Source organism: Mustela erminea, chromosome 1, assembly GCF_009829155.1.
Source record: "Mustela erminea isolate mMusErm1 chromosome 1, mMusErm1.Pri, whole genome shotgun sequence".
NCBI classification, from domain to species: Eukaryota; Metazoa; Chordata; class Mammalia; order Carnivora; family Mustelidae; genus Mustela; species Mustela erminea.
The window spans coordinates 141,845,537-141,864,964 of NC_045614.1; the positions used below are offsets into that span (position 1 = coordinate 141,845,537).

Here is a 19,428-nt window from a genome sequence, read left to right on the forward strand (position 1 = left end):
CAAACAAAATTGCTTTCATTGAGAACCCAGAAAGCATTTATTTCACAGTACTCAGTAAAACCATATTAAAATCTTCTGCCCTGGCATCTCAGACCTATAAAGTATTTAGTCATGCAAGTGAATAAATCCTCTGTGAAGATGATTAATGGACCCATCAGCCTAGTTCGTTTCCAATTTGCCTTTTCAAATGTTTTCAAGCTCCTTTCAGGAGTATAGACATGTCTTAAGTTAGTTTGATATTTGGCAGCACTTTATGTCAAAAGGTTTCAAAAAAACAAAAACAGAAACAGAAAACAAAAAACAAAAAAAACAAAGCCATAAGAAACAGTCACCAAATGCCTTTTTAAAAAATCCTTCACATAGTACTTGGTGTAAGTCTTAAGAATTTTCAACACTTAACATCTATTGAAAAACTAAATTTACTCCAATGCAAAACTTAATATTTGCAAAGACATAAACTTATTTCTCTTAATTTCTATATTTATCATATACATACTGCCTTTCAACTGTGTGATTCTAAACTTACATGAGCTCAAGAATGAGAAAAAATGGCCATAGGACCATCACAGGCCAATTCTCTATTCCTCCTCCATGCTGGAAGAGTGGCAGGTCACCTGGGCAAAGGACCCATTTTAAGGCAAGATGCTAATAGCTTTAAAGATGCCTGTGGCCTGTAACTTCTTTTGGCTTCCCCAACAGAAGACTTAACCTACACTTCACACAGCTGAGGTGTATCACGTACACTCTTGATGTACAGTCATATACTTTCTTTTATTCTACAGAGATTATACTAGTAAAGAGGCCCTTAACTGAAATAAAATAAGAAGCAGCAGCTCACACTGCCTCCTACTGTTAGAAGGAAAATTTCATGAGGTCAAAATGGTCCACAAATTGCAGCTTAATGGGAGTTGGGGGTTCATCTTCATTTTTTTCTTTCTAATATCTATATCCAAATCAAAACCTCTAGTATTAAGATTCTGCAACCCATACAAATGTACTGCAGAAAACAGTACTGGGTGTGACTTCAGGACTGAAAATCATCTTCAAACCTATTTTTGACTTGATATACGATGTAATTAAACAGAACAAAACATTGGGGGGGGGGAGAAAAGTTAAAAGCTCTTCCCTGCCTGGTCAGGAGATTGGCGACTTCACCAAATCTAAGGCAGTATTAGCAGTTGGTTTCTACCCTTCTCTACCCACAGTGAGGTAAACTGCTCCCTGTCAGCAGAACAGATTCAATATCCTTCCTATCTTGTAGTTAAGTGATAATGGCCATACCCCCAGGGCTTCCTAGACCTTTATGATTTCTTTTTCCCACATTTAAGGAGTTGGAAGTAATGTCACCCAACTTGTCACTGAGGTTTTTCTGTTGTGGGCATCAAGCACCTGCCCCCATCCACCTCAGCCATGATACTGTATTAAATCACTGAATATGAAACACAGAAACACAAACGATAGTTTTGGGTTTGTTTCTTTAAAAATGACATTTGTATTAAAAGTCTTAAAATGAAGAGACAATGATTAAACGCGTGTCTGGAATTAAAAATTACAGTTAGTTAGAATTCTCTTGGTACATCACAACAGTAAAATTTTGCTCTTTGCTTCTGGAGGAACACCCTAGAACAGATAACCAAAAATTTTTAAAAAAATAATAAAAAAGGGGAGCTAAATACCTGAACATTTGAACAAAATGAAGCAAAATAAAAAAGAAAGAAAGAAGGGGGGGGGAAGCCCATTGCAAGACATGGAAATTACATTTTAAAGGCTGGAAATAATCAAGAAATTCACCAAACAACAGGCCCTATTGTCCTGGCTCCTTCAGGAAGATTACAGAAAGGAAACTAGGAAGTGGTTTGGGGAATAGCAGATTCTGGGATATGGTGGGAAGTTCACAGGTTGGCACCGGCTGAACAGCTGAGTTTTGAAGGCACTCTGCAGACACAGGGGTGCTGGGGGCCCTGAATCACATTTTTGAAGTCTTTGTACTGTATTTTAAAGAGCTAGTCATCAAAACCTGTCACTGCCAACCAAAAAGAACAAAAAGCTAAACTCAAAAAAAAAAAAAAAGAAAGAAAAAGAAAAAGAAAAACCACACACACACACACAGGCACACAATAGTACACACAAAAATGTGCAGATCTGTAACATTTTTTTTTTCACAGCTGATTAAAAAAAAAAAATACTACCGTTCTCCCCCAGACTCCCCTTTGATACAGTAGGTAAACAAAATAGATTTTTTTTTTTTTTCCCACAAATATCAGCAGACACTTTCTGGCACCCCACACTGTATTGGCATCAGTGTTTACAGTCCCAGTTCAGATGTGCATACTTCAGATTGGATACACTGTAACAAGAATCCAACTTTGCATAGACATCCTTAGAATCACAATCAGTCACAGGGCTGCCCTTCCAAGCTGGCAGAAAAGGAACCCCATCTTAATTTCCAGCTACTCCTGGAAAACAAGGAAAAAACCAAAAGTTTCTTCCTTCCTCCTGCTCCTTCATTTGGTTCTCCCGGACTTCCTTCCATGTATTTAAAACTTGGAACTAGAAAAGGGTTGTTGGCAGGGGGGGGGAATCCCCCCTCCCTTTCCACCTCCTCCTCGTACTCTTCCTCCCCACCCCATTTTTTTTTTTTCCACGCTGAAACTTTCGCTTGCCGGTGTCAAGCTGCCAATACAGCGCCCTAACGGCATTTAAATGGGGAAATATGCGTCAACCAAAATCAATGAGAAACGTACATGCTTCCAAGAGCCACATTTCCACCGGGTGTCGGATGGTGAGAACGGGACACCCCTTCGGACACGGGACGGAGGCAGGGGATGCCGGCCGCAGAGGCCAGCCGGGCTCCCGAGACACCCCGGCCAATGCAAAGTCGTCTCCAATCTCAAAGCAAGAAGAGAAATCACATTTAGAGAGTCGGGTGCGTTTGGCTTTTGTGCGCAGAGCGCGGCCGGCGCGCGGCAGCAGCGGGCGCCTCAGAGGATCACGCAGGCCGAGCAGCAGCCCTCGTCGCCGTTGGGCTGCGCCGCGTAGTTCATCTGCCGCACGATCTCTGCGAACAGCTCGTCCACCGAGGCTTTGTTTTTGGCCGACGTCTCCATGAAGGGGCAGCTCCACTCCTCGGCCAGGGCCTTGCCCTCGCCGTACGAGACCTCTCGCTCGCCCTCCAGGTCCACCTTGTTACCCACCAGGATCATGGGTACACGCTCGTACCGCTTCACGCGGATGATCTGGTCCCGCATGGGCTTGATGTCCTGGAAGCTCTGCTGGTTGACGAGGCTATAGACGAGGATGAAGCCCTGGCCGTTCTTGATGTACAGGTCCCGCATGGACGCGAACTGCTCGGTGCCCGCCGTGTCCAGGATCTCCAGCACCGACGGCGACGAGTCCACTTCAATCTCCTTGCGGTAGAAGTCCTCGATGGTGGGGTCGTACTTCTCGATGAAGGAGCCCGTCACGAACTGCACGGTGAGCGCGGACTTGCCCACGCCGCCCGAGCCCAGCACCACCACTTTGTACTCTCTCATGGCTCCGTCGGCGCTCTCGCCGCGCCTGCCGCGGCCCCGTCGGGGCTGCGCGCCGGAGGAAGCCTGGGTTTGGCGGCTGGGCGACTTCTCCTCTTCCTCAGCCTTGCGGGAAAAACCTAGGAGAGAGCGGCTAGGGAGCGCGGGGCTCAGAAATCACCAAACGGGGGGCCAGGGACCGGGAGCCGGGGGCCGGGACGGTGAAGGCGGCGGCGCGTCCCTGGGGCGCGGGTCCGGGGCCCCGCAGCAGTCCGCGGCGGCAGCGGCAGGCTTGGCGGCGGACCCGGAGGACAATGCCGGCAGCCTGTGCGAGGCGACGGTTGCAGCTCTTCGGTGCGGCCGCCCGGGAGGGCGAAGGGGTGGTGGCGGTGGGCTGCGGAGGTGGCTGCTAATTGCGCGCCGGACAGGGACGCGCGTGGCATGAGTCCCCGTAGAGCGTGCGCCCACCGCCGCGGCCCATCGCCCTCTCTCTCCCGCAGCCTCCGCGGGGCGAGGGCTTCCTACTCGCCGCGCGCAGCCCGGCCCTCCCCGCCCCGGCGAGCATGCCCAGTGCGCCGACGGCCGCGCCCGCCTGATCCGCCGCTCCTGGTTTTCCGGGGGACCAGGCGGGGGGGCGGGCCCGAGGGTGGGGCTAACAGTTTGAGTCTGGTGGAGCGGTTTGCGAGAGGCTCTAATCCAGGAGCTGGTTGAGAAAGGTACGGGGGTGTGTAGGTGATTGAGGGGTGCTGGAAAAGCTCAGGTGAGAGGATGAAGGTGTGGGAGGATGGTGTAGGGCGGTGTAGGGCGGTGGCTCTGCAAGCAGCGTGTGGGCGCGGAGGGCCGCTCCCGTAATGGGTTGGGCTGTGTTCTTGTGGACTCCCGTTATCAAGAGCTTGTGGACTCCACTCTCCGAGCCCCCAGCGAGTGTGCGTCTCCGGGTCGGAGACCGCAAGGGCATTTGAGTGCGAGAGCAGCGGGTGGAGCATCTTTGCCCACCCACGGAGCAGCTTTTTCTAAATCCTTCGCCTCGGAGACACTACTGGGCCTTCTGCGGCCACTCTGCCTGCAGTTCAGCTCCTCGACAAAGAAAACAGGAACTCAGGGCTGAAATCCTGTCCCGACAGGGGAAGGGGTAGCCTCTCTTGAGCCGAGCTCTCTGGGGCTGGGACTTGGCGGGTCCCACCCACGTCCCTACTGGGCTAGGGCGGAAACCCGGCGGTCGGATTACAACCCGATCCAAAAGTCGTGGCGGCGCCCGCAGCTAGTCAGGGCATGCTCAGTGGGCAGAACAGGTTTTCGGGCTTAGAAATAGGAAGCTTTTGCACCACACACCCACACTCCAGCTCAAATTACCTCTCCCAGACTCGGGGCCCATTGGTTCCGGGGCGCAAATCTCACACCCCTAACTGTTGTTTCATTGGCTACCGCCAAGGTTTTACCAGTTTAGGTTGCTTCATTGGCTAAAAAGTAGCCTCGGCTCATGATTGGTTATTTATAGAGATTGAGTTGAGAGGCGGAGGCACAGCTGTTCTTTCTCTGCTGCTCCCCCCGCCCCCTTCCTCCCACTTCCCCAACCTAGTCGTTTTGAAGCTCAGAGTGAAAAAATAAGAGGAATTTAGGCGGAGAGCTCAGAGCTAAATATAGTTCTTTGTTGGTGTTTTCGAGAGAGTCTGACTTCGCAGTGCCCAGTCACGACTGTCCCTTAACGGGAGCAGAAAGGTCTAGTTGCAGTTCTTGGTCCGCAAACAGCAGCAAAATGTCCAAGTTGTTTTTGCAGAGAGGGAAGTGGGGGGACTAGGGTGTGGAGATGGGCCACTTTGAGTTCGTGTCACCCGGAGGGGTGGGGGAATGCCCAGGCTTGCCCTTATTAAACGTCTCTTCGTTTTGGGCGTGCAGTCTGCACATTTGGCTGGGCTCGCACTCACGGGAGGTGCGAGGGAGATGTCTCGACTTGCCCTGAGTCTCCCTCCCTCCTCGCGGAGGAGAGATGTCAAGACCTGTCAGAAGACTCAGCGAAGTTTGCGTGAGCCCTAAAGTGAAGTGGGTAGGAGGGGACAGAGCTGCGTCAACCCGGGCTCCGAGTCTTGCCTTTTTTATCCGATGCTACTTCCCACTCCCCTTGCGCATCACACAGACGAACCAGGCTGTGTGCTAACGTTTGGTTTCAGTTCCTTAGTCCCGCCGTGACTCACGGCCACGTTTGCGAATTAACCTTTCCGAGCTCCTGGCTGTAGCTCAGAATCTGCCGGGCGAAGTCCCCCGTCGTTCGACCCGGCGGGACATGGGCGGGGTGGGGTGGTTGGTGCCCATCCCTGCCCCTGGCCTCACTATTTAGTGGAGAGAACGGTTTAACCTTGACTGTCAGAGAGCCTGGATATAACTAGGCTTATATAATTCTCCAGAAAAGCCTCTCAGAGGCGCATTCACCTAATGCAGCTGAAGAGAACCCCCGCAACATTTACTTACCCAGCATTTAATGCCTGCCAAACGTTTTACATGTTTCATGTACTCCACATAATACTTATTACATGTATTTTAAAGATAAAGAAACTGAGGTCCTGGGATGTTGGTTAACTTGCTTGCCATTTCACAGCCAGTGAGTGGCCAACATAGGATCCCAGCCCAGGTGTTTCTCTGCAGAACCTGGTTTGTGACTACTAAGCCATACTACCCTCTCACAAGAAAGCTCCCGGATTTTCCTCTTTCTTAGGTTTGGTCTTCAGGTAGTGTGATCAGACTGTCTCTTAAACCCAAGGGATCTCTGCTCTGTGGTTCTCCTTTTCATAATGCCCCCTCCCATGCAGTCAAGGAACCTGAACCCTCTTCTAGACCATGCTCCAGGGAGTCAGAATTCTGGAATCCTCACCCAGAGAGTAACAAACCCTCCTCCAGGACTTGCATGGGCCTCTGAACTTAGTCTTGTGTCCAGGAATGGCTTTTTGTTGGAGTGTGGGCAGTGCTTGGACTTGTGGACTGAGGTGCGCTCTCCCAGGCACTTTGGGCCCTACCAGGTGGAGGAAGAGGACTCAGTAGCATCAGCTTCCCCTTTACTGCCCCTTTCCAGCCTCCTACTTGGAAGAGTCCCAGAATTCATGATTCTCACCTGGCCGTCCAGATTCTTGTAAAGGAGGTATTTGTCAGAGCGGGAGGATAGATTGATTATTTTGTTAACAGTTCATTCTCTTGATTTATAACTTAAATACTTAGATTACTGCTATGGGGGCCTCTCTTTGTCCTCTTACTAAGAGGGGTTCTCAGTATGACAGAGTATAAAATGCTTTGTCTTTTACAGGTCTTGGTGCCTAATCTCAAGAGCTGGGATATCAGTTATTATCTACAGGTTCCTTGAGCTCTCCTGACTTTAGTTTCCTGGTCTAAAATGGTGATAATAAAATTTGCCCTACCCACCTAGCTACATGAAGAACCTTGGAGAGAATCTAGTGACCAAACCCCTCATTTTGCATCAGAGAGAACTGAGGAGAATTAGAACCCTGGTGTCCTAGCTGTACTTTGCATGGTGCCAGCCTGTCCTCGGGGATAATAATTAGCAGATAATGGATGGAAACATGCTTTTAAAGCTGCAGTACCCCATAAATGCATAGCAATTACTACCCTGCCCCAGGTAGCCCGACAGCCCCATCTAGAAGATTTCCACCGTCAGGACTTCAGGTAGTCATGTGGATGGGTGTTACTGAATCTTGGTACGAGTACCAGAAAGATGCCACCTTGTGAATGCTTTCTGTTAGGGATTCTTCGGTAGTGATTTTTATTACATTCAGGTAGTCTCCCACAGAAAGATTTGCACCAGGGCTTTGGACTTCAAAATGAAGTAAGGACATTGCTGATGCAGAAATTTTTAAGGTTGGTCACTTCCTCCTATGAAATCTGTTAGATGTCTTCGCCTCACTTATGGCATGAATCATTATCTAGCCTTTACCATAATTATTTACACATCTGTGTCTTGTCACCCAGCACCGTGTGAATGCCTTGAGGGTAGAGTCCATACCTAGCTTATCTTTGGAGCCACTCTTGTCCCTCATAACATTTAGTACAGTGCCTACATGGGAAGCCCTCCATCAGTATTTACTGATGAATATATGAATCACATTTTATTTCTTTTCCAAGTTCCGCTTGTAGTAGAAGATTATATTAATCCTTGGTGTGACATAACACTTCCTGGATCCTTAGAAAAATGTATACTAATGTTTCAGTCTCCCTGAGTCATAAAAATGACTTTTAAGATCAGCAGAGTCTACCCTTATTTGGGTGAAAGCACAGAATCAGTGCAATCTTGAAGAAAGATACCAAAGTATCCACTGGATAAACCCTTTCTCTAAAGATGACTTAATTTTGCACATAACATGAAAAGGCATTTCTAGAAAACAATCTAATGTAAAAGTTACCAGGTAAGGACTGCTTAACCATTGACAATGTATATTGCATAAATGAATGTACCATCCCTTGGCCTTTGCTCACACAGTGGGACTGCTGATCTTCTGTGACACTGAAGTTGGGTCTTCGAACAGTTAGATGGTACCTGTCCTTTATGTTTATAGAAAGTAGAGGTTTATTTCATCATGTTTGTAGTTTTAGCCGATGCCTCCTCTGGGTAGATATTTTAACTAGTGTTTTCCTGGAGCACTTTTAAGGTTTCATTTTTTATGGTCCCATTTCACTTTGCTTTTCATTTCAAAGGAGGGCATCAGTAAAGATGGAGAGATTGAAATCCAAGCAATAGGATGTCAGCTGAATGGATGTTTCTGAAGAGAGGACGGAGGAGGAATCTGAGGACTCTAGTGGGGTGGCCAAAGACACATCCTTTCTCTCCAACAGTCAAGAAAAGCCGAGAGAACTGAACTGGAGCTCAGAGGGTGAGACGCCGAGAAAGTTCAAGCTACAAGCAACCTTCTCTCCATAAACAGAAACGGCAAGACACCTGCGGAAGGTTGGGAGGGCAGGTGTGGTCTTGGGAATCAGAGTAGAAATGAAACTGTTTTTAACAGCGACTGTGTGGTTCGCAGCGTGAAGTTGCTAAGCTGCTAAATTTGGTTTCCATGAATCTGTGAAGATGCCAATTCTGTGAAGACGCCAATTCAATTTTTTTTTTTTTTTTTTGAGGGGTCTTGATAAATCTTCTGGTCAGATTCTGTTAAAATTCCTGAGAGCTATCTTGAAACACTGAAAAAATAAAATAAAATTTAAAAAAATTCCTGAGGGCTTTGTATCAACACATACAAATAAATAATTATAAAATTAACTCTGTATCTCCCATATGCCAACCTTAGTGAAAATACACACAAACCACTGACTTATGTGATGAAAAGTTTCATTACTCATGGGAAATTAAATGAACTCAATGAAATGGTCTTACCTGTGTGGTCTCTTGAGTGTTTCTTTCTGTTGCACGCTAAATTAAAATAAAACCTTGAGTACATAACCTCAGAAAATGAGTCATTTTGAGTAGTGGAATATTGGTCTAGAAAATGTTGTACTTGTGTAGGGGGTTCTCTCACAATAAGAAAAAGTAATATTATTTTTATTAGATAAGTAGTATATGTTTACTGTAAGGAATTAATGTATAAAAAAAGCAGAAAGAATAAAGTGAAAATAACAAATGACCCCCCCAAAACTCCCTAACTTTTTAAATAGTTTTCTATTTTATTGTCTTTTATTTACATATTTATTTTATAGTTTTCCATTTTATGTCTTTTATTATAGAATTACTTAAAATGTAGAAACCAGTTCTAGTTTTCTCGTGGCTGTTTTAACTTCCAGCTTCACGTAGTCTACAGCCAAGAAATTAAAAGTCAAATAAGACAAATATCTTAAGAACTTATCAAAGAATTTTACTCTTTTATGTAATGGGTTTTGATGGGAGTATTTGTCTCTCGTATGTTCAAGTAGCCCAGGAAGTTGTTTTCGTCACGTAGTCCCTGAGGACAGCCTGGTTTGGGGTAGTCTGCCTGTTTGTCCAGAAGGTGTGATGAAGCATGTTCAGGTTCATGACCTCTGGGCCGCAGAACACAGCACCCTGTCTGCTCAATTGACCAGTGAATCAAGGGCTTCAGCTGCATTCTCCCCACTGGTTTTGTCTCTCTCCAGAAATGATCTTCCTCTCTGTGGAAAACAGTGCCCTTTGATGTGTCAGCACCATTCAGAGCCTCTCAGTGACTTCAGCATCATTAACACATTTGTGCTTTCTTTGTCACTGTGCACCCAGGCTTCCAACTCTTTTGCCCTAAGTTTTCCCTGGGGCTTATAAGAAATCTGCCCCTCACTCCTTCTGTGTGTCCTACCGTGTTTGGGAACTGAATTATTCTTAAGCTCGCAAATTCTTTATCAGGAAAAAGGAAAAAAAAATACCTTTGCTAACATGGTTTAAAGGCTGAAATTTTCTCTTAACCGTTCTCTGATTTGAATAGAATACCAGGCATAAGCAACATTTAAAATTGTATATTCATTGTAATAATGGAATGGAAATTTCTGAAAATTACATGTCTGATAAATCTACTTTCTCATAGAGCCTCATGTAGTTACATTTCCTATCTTGAATAACACGTTTTCTATAGGGTGACCCAGGCAGTTAATATTTGGTGGCTGGAAGATAGAAATAACATTCACAGACACCACTGTATTTCCTCTGGGTGAGCTGAACAATTTTGTAAAAACAGAATTGTTTTGTTATCCTTGGGAAGCCTATGGTTCTGAGAAGATCCTTCATTAAATGTAAAAGAAAATGCTGGGAAAAAGTTGGTTGGACAAGCAAGACTATGTTTGACTCTCCAAGCATTATTTCTACTCTAAGCAACAGGTAACCACTAGGATGCTTTGGGACTGTGCCATGTAACTTCCCAAATATGAAGCAGTCTATTTTTATTCTGTTTAATTCAGATACATTTTATTAGTGATAAAGCTACGAGTTAAATTAGGCCAACTTCATAAGACTTTTACGTTTCAAGAATTACAGCTTGAGCCTAAGGTGGTTTCATTCTAAGAGGTGGGCAACCCAGGGGAGAAAGGTCCCAGGCAGCAAATGAGGCCAGCGAAAGCATGCTGTTGTAAGAGACTGAGGTACACTGGACACTGGAGAAGAAAGGGAAGAGATTGTTGAGTCTCATAAATGTGATGCAAGGAGAGCAGGAATAATCAGAAAGATCTGTTCAATGTAGCGCTCACCTCTCGGGTTACCCCTTGGGGCTGCCCTGTTGAGACTCCCTAATGGAAAGAAAAGCAAGTGCAATGGAGTAGCAAGGTCTTCAGACCACTGCGATGCCAATAGCGTTTGGCCCACAGCTTCTGCAACATTTGTTGCTGGGGCCTACAGTTTTGGCAGCTGCAGCCACTACAGAGGGTCCTGGGTGGACTTCTATAGCAGCACATATCTCTTCAGTGGATAGCCACAGAAAAAATAGTCACTTTCGGCATTGTCACGGCAGTTGCGGCAAAGACCTCAATATAATGAGCTGACACAGGGGCAAAGGGAATAGTTCATAGAGCAGTCAGGGAGGCTGGTCAGGGAAAGGTCAGAAGAGACGCCCATAGAAGGTTCCAGCACTATTTGCAAAAAATTAGCTTCCCACACTGTTGTTAGAATCTAAGGAAAATAATAATAATAATAATAATAATTATAATACACATCATTGTGGCTGTCATATCCCTCAGTTGGCATAATGTAGGAATTTAGGTCACGTGGCAAATTGTTTAGAAATAAGTTTTCTTAACAAGCCACAAAACTTTTCTAACACCCCCTCTTTCCCTTAGGATTTGCTGATCTTATTTTTAACATCTCCTAAAGTTGCCTCACACTGAAAGAATTAGAAATACTTATGGCTGCACTTAACTGGAAACCCAACTAAGGGATGGAGAGGCCAAAGAAATAAAAGGTTCCTTCTCACATAACAAGAAGTCTGGAATTGGAGTTCTTCTGGATGTAGTTCAACAGCTCAGTGAAGAGAAATGAGTCCCAGAGATCAATCTGCTTTTGTGGCAGGAAGAAGGTGGGGCTGGGAGGGAGGAGCCAAGAAGGACCTTCTGCTTTACCATGAAGCAAAAGCACCAAGAGACTTCCCTTTAAATTTCCCTGACCAGTTCTGCACTGCATGCTCTTCTAGTTGCAAAAGAGTCTGGGAAAATTCCCATTTAACCTTTCCACCTTTTACAGTGAAGGAAGACAAGAGAGAAATAAAGAATGGTCTTGTGTAAGTCAACCTACAGTGTTTAAGCCAAACATCAGATCACTCTTCTGAAACTTCAGATTTTTCAGGCAATTGAATTTACACATTATTCTTTCATGCCTGTTCAATCAATATTGGGTGAGAGGTAAATACAATCCTTTATTTGTTCATTGAAAAAAATCACATTTAAAAATCCTTATTTGTTTTCAAGTCTGGTTGTGTATATGATATCACGCTTTGGGTAACCTAACTTTGGTTTACACAAAAATCTGCAAACAAAACAAAAAAAACCTTTTAACAAAATTAAATCTTTCATGTCTGGCAAATCCTATGCAGTAGAAGGAGCATTGGAATTTTAGACTGACAGGCATACTTTCAAATTTTGGCTCAGTCACTTCCTAGATGTAAAACTGGATGACCTATTTACCTTCTGTGGTAGGCAGTCTCCAAGATGGCTTCCACTGTTCCCACTGTGCACCCAGGCTTCCAACTCTTTTGCCCTAAGTTTTCCCTGGGGCTTATAAGAAATCTGCCCCTCACTCCTTCTGTGTATCCTACCATGTTTGGGAACACGGTTTCAGTGTTCCACTGTGTTACCAATGGACCATAATACAAGTGGTGGTGTAAGTCTTCTAAGATTAAGTTATAAAAGACTGCAGGTTCTGCCTTGGGTTTGCTCTCTTTGCCTCCTCTTCAGGACACCCAGGCAACAGTGTGGAGAGGCCCTTGTGACTAGGACCTGAGGTTCTTAGTCCAGCTGCTGTGAGTAACTGAGGCCTGCCAGTCACCCAGAAAGTGAACCTGGAAGTTAGTATGTTCCAGCATTCAGATGACTGCTAGGCCAGCCACCAGCTTGAGGACAGACTCATCAAAGAATCCAGAGCCAGAACCATTCCACTCAGCTGCTCCCGGAGTCCTGACCCTCAGAAACCGTGAGATAATAAGCCTTCCTTATTTTAAGTTGTTAAATTTTGGGGTAAGCTGTTGTACGCAAAAGGTAACTAATTGAACTTCTTTAAACTTCAGTTCCTCACCTGTATAGTGTGGATATAAATGGTTGTTATGAGGACAGTATGGTGTCCTATGTAAAACTGCCCAATGCAGTCCCTTCAACATAATAAGGACATAGAAAAAAATTAATATGACAAATATTATTTGTTTGTAATCATTCTTCACAATGTTTACCCTTTTCAGAACTCCTTTTTATTTTAGATTAGCGGTGTTTTTTAAAAACGCTTCTGCCTTTTGCTTTTCCTTAGTGCTAGCGCGGAATGCATGCTGTGGATCAAGACTGGCTCCATGGTGTTGCCTCAGCACTCTACCGCACCGGGGATGGTTTTGCTAGTTAAGGTCACTTGTGTTTAAAAAAAAAAAAAAAAAAAACCAAAGTCATGTGTGTTTAATGACTGTCTCTCCCAGAATGCTAACCTGTAGTGTCTGATAGACCTTCAGTGGGTTACCAACCAAATAAAACACTGCTGTAAATAGATCCTGTCTTCTACTAGAATACTTCTGGTTATTTTATTTTGTTTTTTAAAAGATTTTATTTATTTAGAGCGAGCGCATGCGCATGTGCTTGGAAACGCTTGCACGGGGTGGGGCGAGGAGGTGGGGGTGGAGGGGGGGGGCGGAGGGAGAGGGAGGGAGAGAATCCCAAGTAGATGGGCTGCTGAGCAGGCGCTGGAGGCAGAGGTGGAACTCAAGACCCGGAGATCCTGACCTGGGCCGGGAAAGCAGAGGTAGACGCTTAGAGCTGAGATACCCAGGAAGGCCCTAGACTTCCGGTGAATTTAATAATCACTCAGAAAATGCAGCGCCAATCACGGATATACGGAGTACAGGGTAAAAGTGACTGCCCACCACCCACTCCGCAGAGTATCTAGTTTTTCTCCGCTTTGTCTCCAGTCCTCGCCCCTTGGCACTGCCCCATCCGTGTCTAATCACAGACGCCAGGATCCCAGCACAGCTGCCACCAACTTTGCCGCACAGCCTCAGGTCGTCTCTGCTATTTTTCCTTTTCCTTTTAAAAAATTACTTTCTTATTTCTTGTCTATACTACTTCCATTTTAAAAAAAATCACACTCATTTCTAGTCTATGCTACTATTACACTTGAGTTCATGCGCACCGTAAGAAGTATATGTGAGCAATATAAAAATGTATAAATCACACAGATGTGTGCATATCCATATAAATGTGTGTGTGTATAATTAGGATACTTTTTTCCCTTGGCCAACATGGCATGCTGGGCATAACTTTTGGTTTCTTGAACAAACTTTATTGTCATCTCTTGCTAGATGCTCAGGTCCCGCTTCTTTGCCCCAAAGCAGGGTTTGTTGTTGCTGTTGTTTTAGCGTAGGTCTGTTATGCCCTGCAGTATTTCTAAAAGTCTGAGAGTTCTGAAATACTGGTTTCTAGAGAGCAGAGATTTTCCTGTGGTATTATTTATAGGTCCCAAGCTCCCGCATTGTAGTTACCAATAAGTTCGGCCTCTCCCTTCCTGGCCCCTTTGCTCCCAGTCTTGCTTTTCCCTTCTTATCAGTCAATCCTGAGTAATGTAGTAGATAGAGCTCATCGCAAATGTAACTGAGAAAATGAATGAATCACGATATGAGGATTCTTTCCTTCAAAATGTTGAGTGAAAAAAGCCAGACACAACCAAATACATACTGTATAATTCTATTTATCTAATGTTCATAAAAAACAAAATTAAACGATTTTTTTTTTGTTCTTGTGCAATTACGGAATAAATTGTATAAAGAAAATAAAAAGTAATGGTTAGCACTCGGGAGGGATACTGCATGTTTGAATGTGTTAGAAAATGAGGGTTGGGGACAAGATAGGCTGCATAATTTGTGGAACCTAATATAAAGGCAGGATCCCTTATTCAAAATTATCAAGAATTTCAAGGTGCAGCAGTAGAACACTAAGGCTAGAGAGGGAGGCTTGGACCCCCACGAAGCCAGCTCTGACTCAGGACCTTGTGGGATTCTGCGCTAATGCTTTATTTTGCTTTTCCCTTGGTAGGAGGAGAGTCACACCTATAGGAATTCGTTTCACAAAAAAGCAAGATATCAAACATTTATAAGGTATGTACATTTATTCCATTTTACAACGTTTAAAAACTGTGAAAAATAAAAACAAATCGGAACTGCTCAGAGCACTTCCTGCTCCCAAACCTATAAGATGGTTTCCCATGGATGAGAAAGCCTGTGGCCGGATGCTTTCCCCTATATCCTCATTGTTACAGGCTCAGCTCACATGCCAGCTCATCTATGAAACATCCCCAGTTTCTTCCTTCAGTATTAACCATTTCCTTCCCTCTGCTCCCTTAACATTTTCCCCCTTTATTATGGCATTTAACTTCTCGGCTTCAAGTTTGAGTTCTTTAAGACTGTTTGTTTTGGATGGACATGAAATCTTGGGGAAATATTTCAATCTTATTCATTTTCATATATAAGACCCTATAAGGGGGTAAGGTAAGTGATTGTTGAATTTAATTAAAATTATGTCCAAAATTATGTCCAGACAATCTTTGGACATAATTTTAATTCTGAAACACTATGTACACTATTACACTGTGTACACTATTCCTACACTATGCCACATCCTTAAGTTTAAGGATGTGCAGTGCATACAGGTTAACAAGGGTCAAAGTTCTGTGAACTAAGATACATTTATTCATCTGGTGAAAATTTGAAATAGGCACCAAATGGTTTAATGATATCATCCACAATTTTTCTATTTCACATCTGAGATGAATCTCCTAGCCATCTTTTTTTTTAAACACTGTGTTAACATCATAAATTTAATCTTGTGAGGTACTTTGTCTGTAACAGATACTCTGGATACCGTTTTCACCAGAAACACATTTTAAAGTCCTACTGCCCACTATTTCCTTTGATATTTGTTGTTGTTATTCTTGGCATATTTTAGCTCTAACACTTTGGGTTCTCTTGATAAACATGTGACTTGGACATTTTCTTATAACAGACAGATGGGTGTGTTCTCTGGGTATTATTTCTAACATGAAGAAAATGTTCCCCTTTACCAGCATCTGGGTAAGATTTGGAGTTCTGTCATGGCTTTAAAATATAGACAGAAATAATCATCTCTCTTCCACATAAGGTGTCTCTGCAAGTAATTTTTCCTATTTCTTTTTTTTTTTTTTTCCTGTGCCAGCTTTGAAATCACAAATGAAGTATGGGTTCAGAAAAAAAAAAAAAAAAAACACTATATAAAACAGTATTTGGACATTTCTTTTCATCATTCACTTTTATGGATGCCCTCCAGTCGTACTATCCAGATGGCCAGGTTACAAGTCTGCGGTGACATAAAAGCCTTTTATATATAAGTAAGACACTGATGAGTAGACTTCTGAATGAATATACGACTAAGTATATTTTATTCATCTTTGCACGTAATCTCATTGTACAAAGCCTACCCGAGTGAATGATAACATTTGGCCAGCAAACGTATGGTTATGTGCTCAATGACATAGACATACAGTAGAAACAGTCAATGAAAAATGTCTACTATTTCTACAGGATAATTCACTTTAATTGACATGGAGATTTTAAATGATTCGTCTTTTACTCTGCCCAGTAATCCTACACAGAGGAAAAAAAAAAAAAAGCAGCCCATCATTCAGTCAACGCTGAGATAATTACAGAGCATGTGAAATTTCATTAAAGGATTATTTATGCCATGTTTATTCCATCCCTTTTATAACGTTTATCAACTAATAACTGGAGATCAATACCCACAGATGCAATAAGGCATCTCGTTTTAAAGGTTTTTTGCTTCAGTTTTCATTCTTTAATAAACCCCAAGGCACATCATGGGGATTTGGGGCTTACACTGCTTGGAGGTTTTCATTGACTGTCTGTCCTGCCCAGGGTACTTTCCTTCTAGCTCTACCCACGGCTGATTTCTTCTCATCTACTGAGATGTCACGTTTTCAGAGAAGTCGTACTAAGCTCCACTTAAGTGAACTGTGTCCCACTCTCCATGTATCACGTAGCCAGGAGTCAAGGCAAAGGGCATGTCAGTTCATTTAGCCTGCTATAGCAAGATGGGACAGACTGGGTAGTTTCTAAACAACAGGAATTTCTCTCTCACCATCTGGAGGTTAGAAAGTCCAAGATCAGGAGTGCCCGTGTCAGCCTTCGGATTTCTGTCTGTGTACTTGCAGAGAAGCATCAGCTAGGGAGCTCCGTGGGGGTCTCTTTAACAATACACTAAGCCCATTCATGAGGGCTCCACCCTCATAAACTTCCTGATACCATCATGTTGGGCATTAGGATGTTGACACATGAATTTTGGGTGGAAACAAACATTCAGACCTTAGCAAGGCATGTCTACAGTCCAAATCTGACCCTCCACTTCAGGGTCCCTTTTGTATAACTCAAAAATCTAACCTTTTTTGAAAATAGTTTAAATAATGCTATCTCATGATAGATGAAAATCACAAGAAATTCACATTTTAGAGTTGATAAAGTTTTATTGGAACACAGCCAATGTGTGTGTGTGTGTGTGTGTGAGAGAGAGAGAGAGAGAGAGAGAGAGAGATGGCATACGGTTATGTTTAAGCTGCAAGGACAGAGTGGACTAGATGCCACAGAGACCATATAACCTACCCACAGTCTGTGTTGCTCTTCAGAGGAAAAGTTTGTCACCTCTTGATGTAGGCTGTTTGAACACCCAGCTTGTTTCACTCTACTTAGTCAATCTGTAATTATGTTTTATTTATTAATTCACTTTTTTACTTAGAAGCCTAATGAGGACAGAGACATTGTCTGTCTCCATTATACCCAGATCAGTAACCAAGTAGATAGATTAAGAGAAGTGTAATAAATATTTGTTGAATGACTATAAAAAAAAATCAATGAGACCATAGCCTCTAGGATAAAGCACCTTGCCTTATTTCTTATTTCTTATTGCCCTGTATAGGTGAAGCCAGAACAACAGGACCCATTTCTTCTTATAATCAAGAGCAGCCATTGATATTTTAAACCAACACAAACACATTTCATAGAATGGGAACAGCAGTATTTATGGACATTAAGTTTTACTTTGAGTTCTCTAATTCTGAGTGGCCTCGAGAGTGTGATATTCCAGAGTGATTTCACTTGTGGATCAGATGTAAGCTCCGAGAGAAAAGCAGAGACCTTCTCAGGTTCCATGGGCAAGAAAATTCCTTCCCCTCTAGAAATGCCTTGCACTGAAGATACCCTTTTGCTTACTTAGATGCCCAACTCCTACACCTTCTTTATTATTTGGAGCTGGTCTGTTTCCTAGCAATGTCAGAGGTCTTGAGTTGTTACCCATTAGCAATTTAACCTTAGCAATTAACTACAGTCATTAGTACAGATATGTGTCTTTTAACCTGGATTCCAAGTCAAGAGATTTCCTACATAGATCTAAGTTTCCAGAGCCCTTTCTTTCCTATTTTAATTGAAGGATAGACTGTCCCATGTGCTAATGAGAGTGTGCCCAGGTGCCTTTCCATTACCCACACTCAGGCTGCACACTGCCCTGTCCTCTATTAAGTTATAGAATCTGGGCTGTAGAGTGACCTTGATGCTGAGAAAACCTTGTTATTCAGGAATTGCAGAATAGAGTCTCAGCATCACAGTTGGGAGTCACTATTTTGGGCAGTAACTCCGTGAAGAGCAAAAGCTATACTCTCGCTTAAATAATGGCATGAATACGGAGCAGATCCTGGCTAATGGGTTGTACTCTGGTTTGGAGCTGTTAGGGAGCAGGTCATGTTAAAGGAAAGCTAGAGCCTAATAAACCTAAGTGATTTGTTTATATCCACTTAGAGTTCAGGAATATTAGCTGGTCTGCCTCATGCTGTTAGGTGACTCATTAGCCATGGTTTAATAAAATATATCTCTGCATCCATTGTTTTGTCTGTGCATAGCAACATTTTAATGCAAAGAGCATGTCTACCTCTAGAGTTCAGTGGGGAAGCAATGGAAGAAGGTTCACCGATGTCCTCTCCAAGAAGGCTACTGGCTATAAATTAGAATAATTCTTAGGACCCTAAAAGTGGATTTCATGTATGTATAAAATAGAAATCAGACCATCCCAAATATATTCTCCCAAGTTTCATATATTATATCTGTCCAGTCATCTTTGAAAGATGGGCCACTGAGAAAAATCTTTGATTCGTTATACATATTCCATGGCCTTAGAGATTTATAACCTAAAACCCCTAAGAAAGATATGTTATGTGCACTCAGGGGTGGGGTGATTTCTGCACCCTTACTTCAGATGTTCATACTTCAGCTAAGTGTACAATTTGTGAGATGTACAGTACTGAGAGGTCTGGGTTTGATTTTTGGGAGAGATGGAGGGTGATGATGTTGTATAACTTCCCCTTGAGCAGTGGTACCTTTTCTCCTTGTGGACAGTGTGAGTCATGTCCCCCCCCCCTCCTTTTTTTCACCTCAAGGAAATAAATTCAAACCTCAACTTCAATGCTGAATTTTTAAATTGTTTAAAACTTGAGAGGCGGTCACTCTGGGCTCTAACTTTTCTGCTTGAATATTCTGGAGAGCAATCATATTGCTCTGCCTTACTAGGCCTCCTCTCCTTGTGTAAAATGACAGCATCAGGAAACATGGGGGTTTTCACATCATTTTGGAGCAATGTTCCAATGGCCTCCTCCAAAGGGAGAAGCTTTGGGACTGAGGAGGGACCTCAGCCTCTTCCTCTCCGATTCAAAAGCAAGAACATG

General features: G+C 43.5%; 1 protein-coding gene and 1 long non-coding RNA gene across 6 annotated transcripts in view; one reads left to right on the top strand and one right to left on the bottom strand.

The window, feature by feature from the left end:
* Positions 1-1,471: 1,471 nt before the first annotated feature.
* Positions 1,472-3,649, bottom strand: RAP2B (RAP2B, member of RAS oncogene family). Its single transcript, XM_032344719.1, has one exon. It carries the CDS (start codon positions 3,531-3,533, stop codon positions 2,982-2,984), a length of 552 nt encoding a protein of 183 aa, XP_032200610.1. The 5' UTR covers positions 3,534-3,649; the 3' UTR covers positions 1,472-2,981.
* Positions 3,650-13,322: 9,673 nt separating this feature from the next.
* LOC116591672 overlaps positions 13,323-19,428 on the top strand; it is a 275,207-nt gene continuing 269,101 nt past the window's right edge. For 4 of the 5 annotated variants that reach the window (XR_004286106.1, XR_004286105.1, XR_004286104.1 and 1 more), the window contains exons 1-2: positions 13,323-13,525; positions 14,709-14,770. This is a non-coding gene — a long non-coding RNA (uncharacterized LOC116591672). Of the gene's footprint in view, positions 13,526-14,708; positions 14,771-17,633; positions 19,009-19,428 lie in introns of those variants that run through there. The other variant, XR_004286108.1, reaches the window with a different exon arrangement.

Excerpts from the sequence above, each read along its gene's own strand:
- RAP2B (XM_032344719.1), bottom strand. The coding sequence starts at position 3,533 with ATGAGAGAGTACAAAGTGGTGGTGCTGGGCTCGGGCGGCGTGGGCAAG.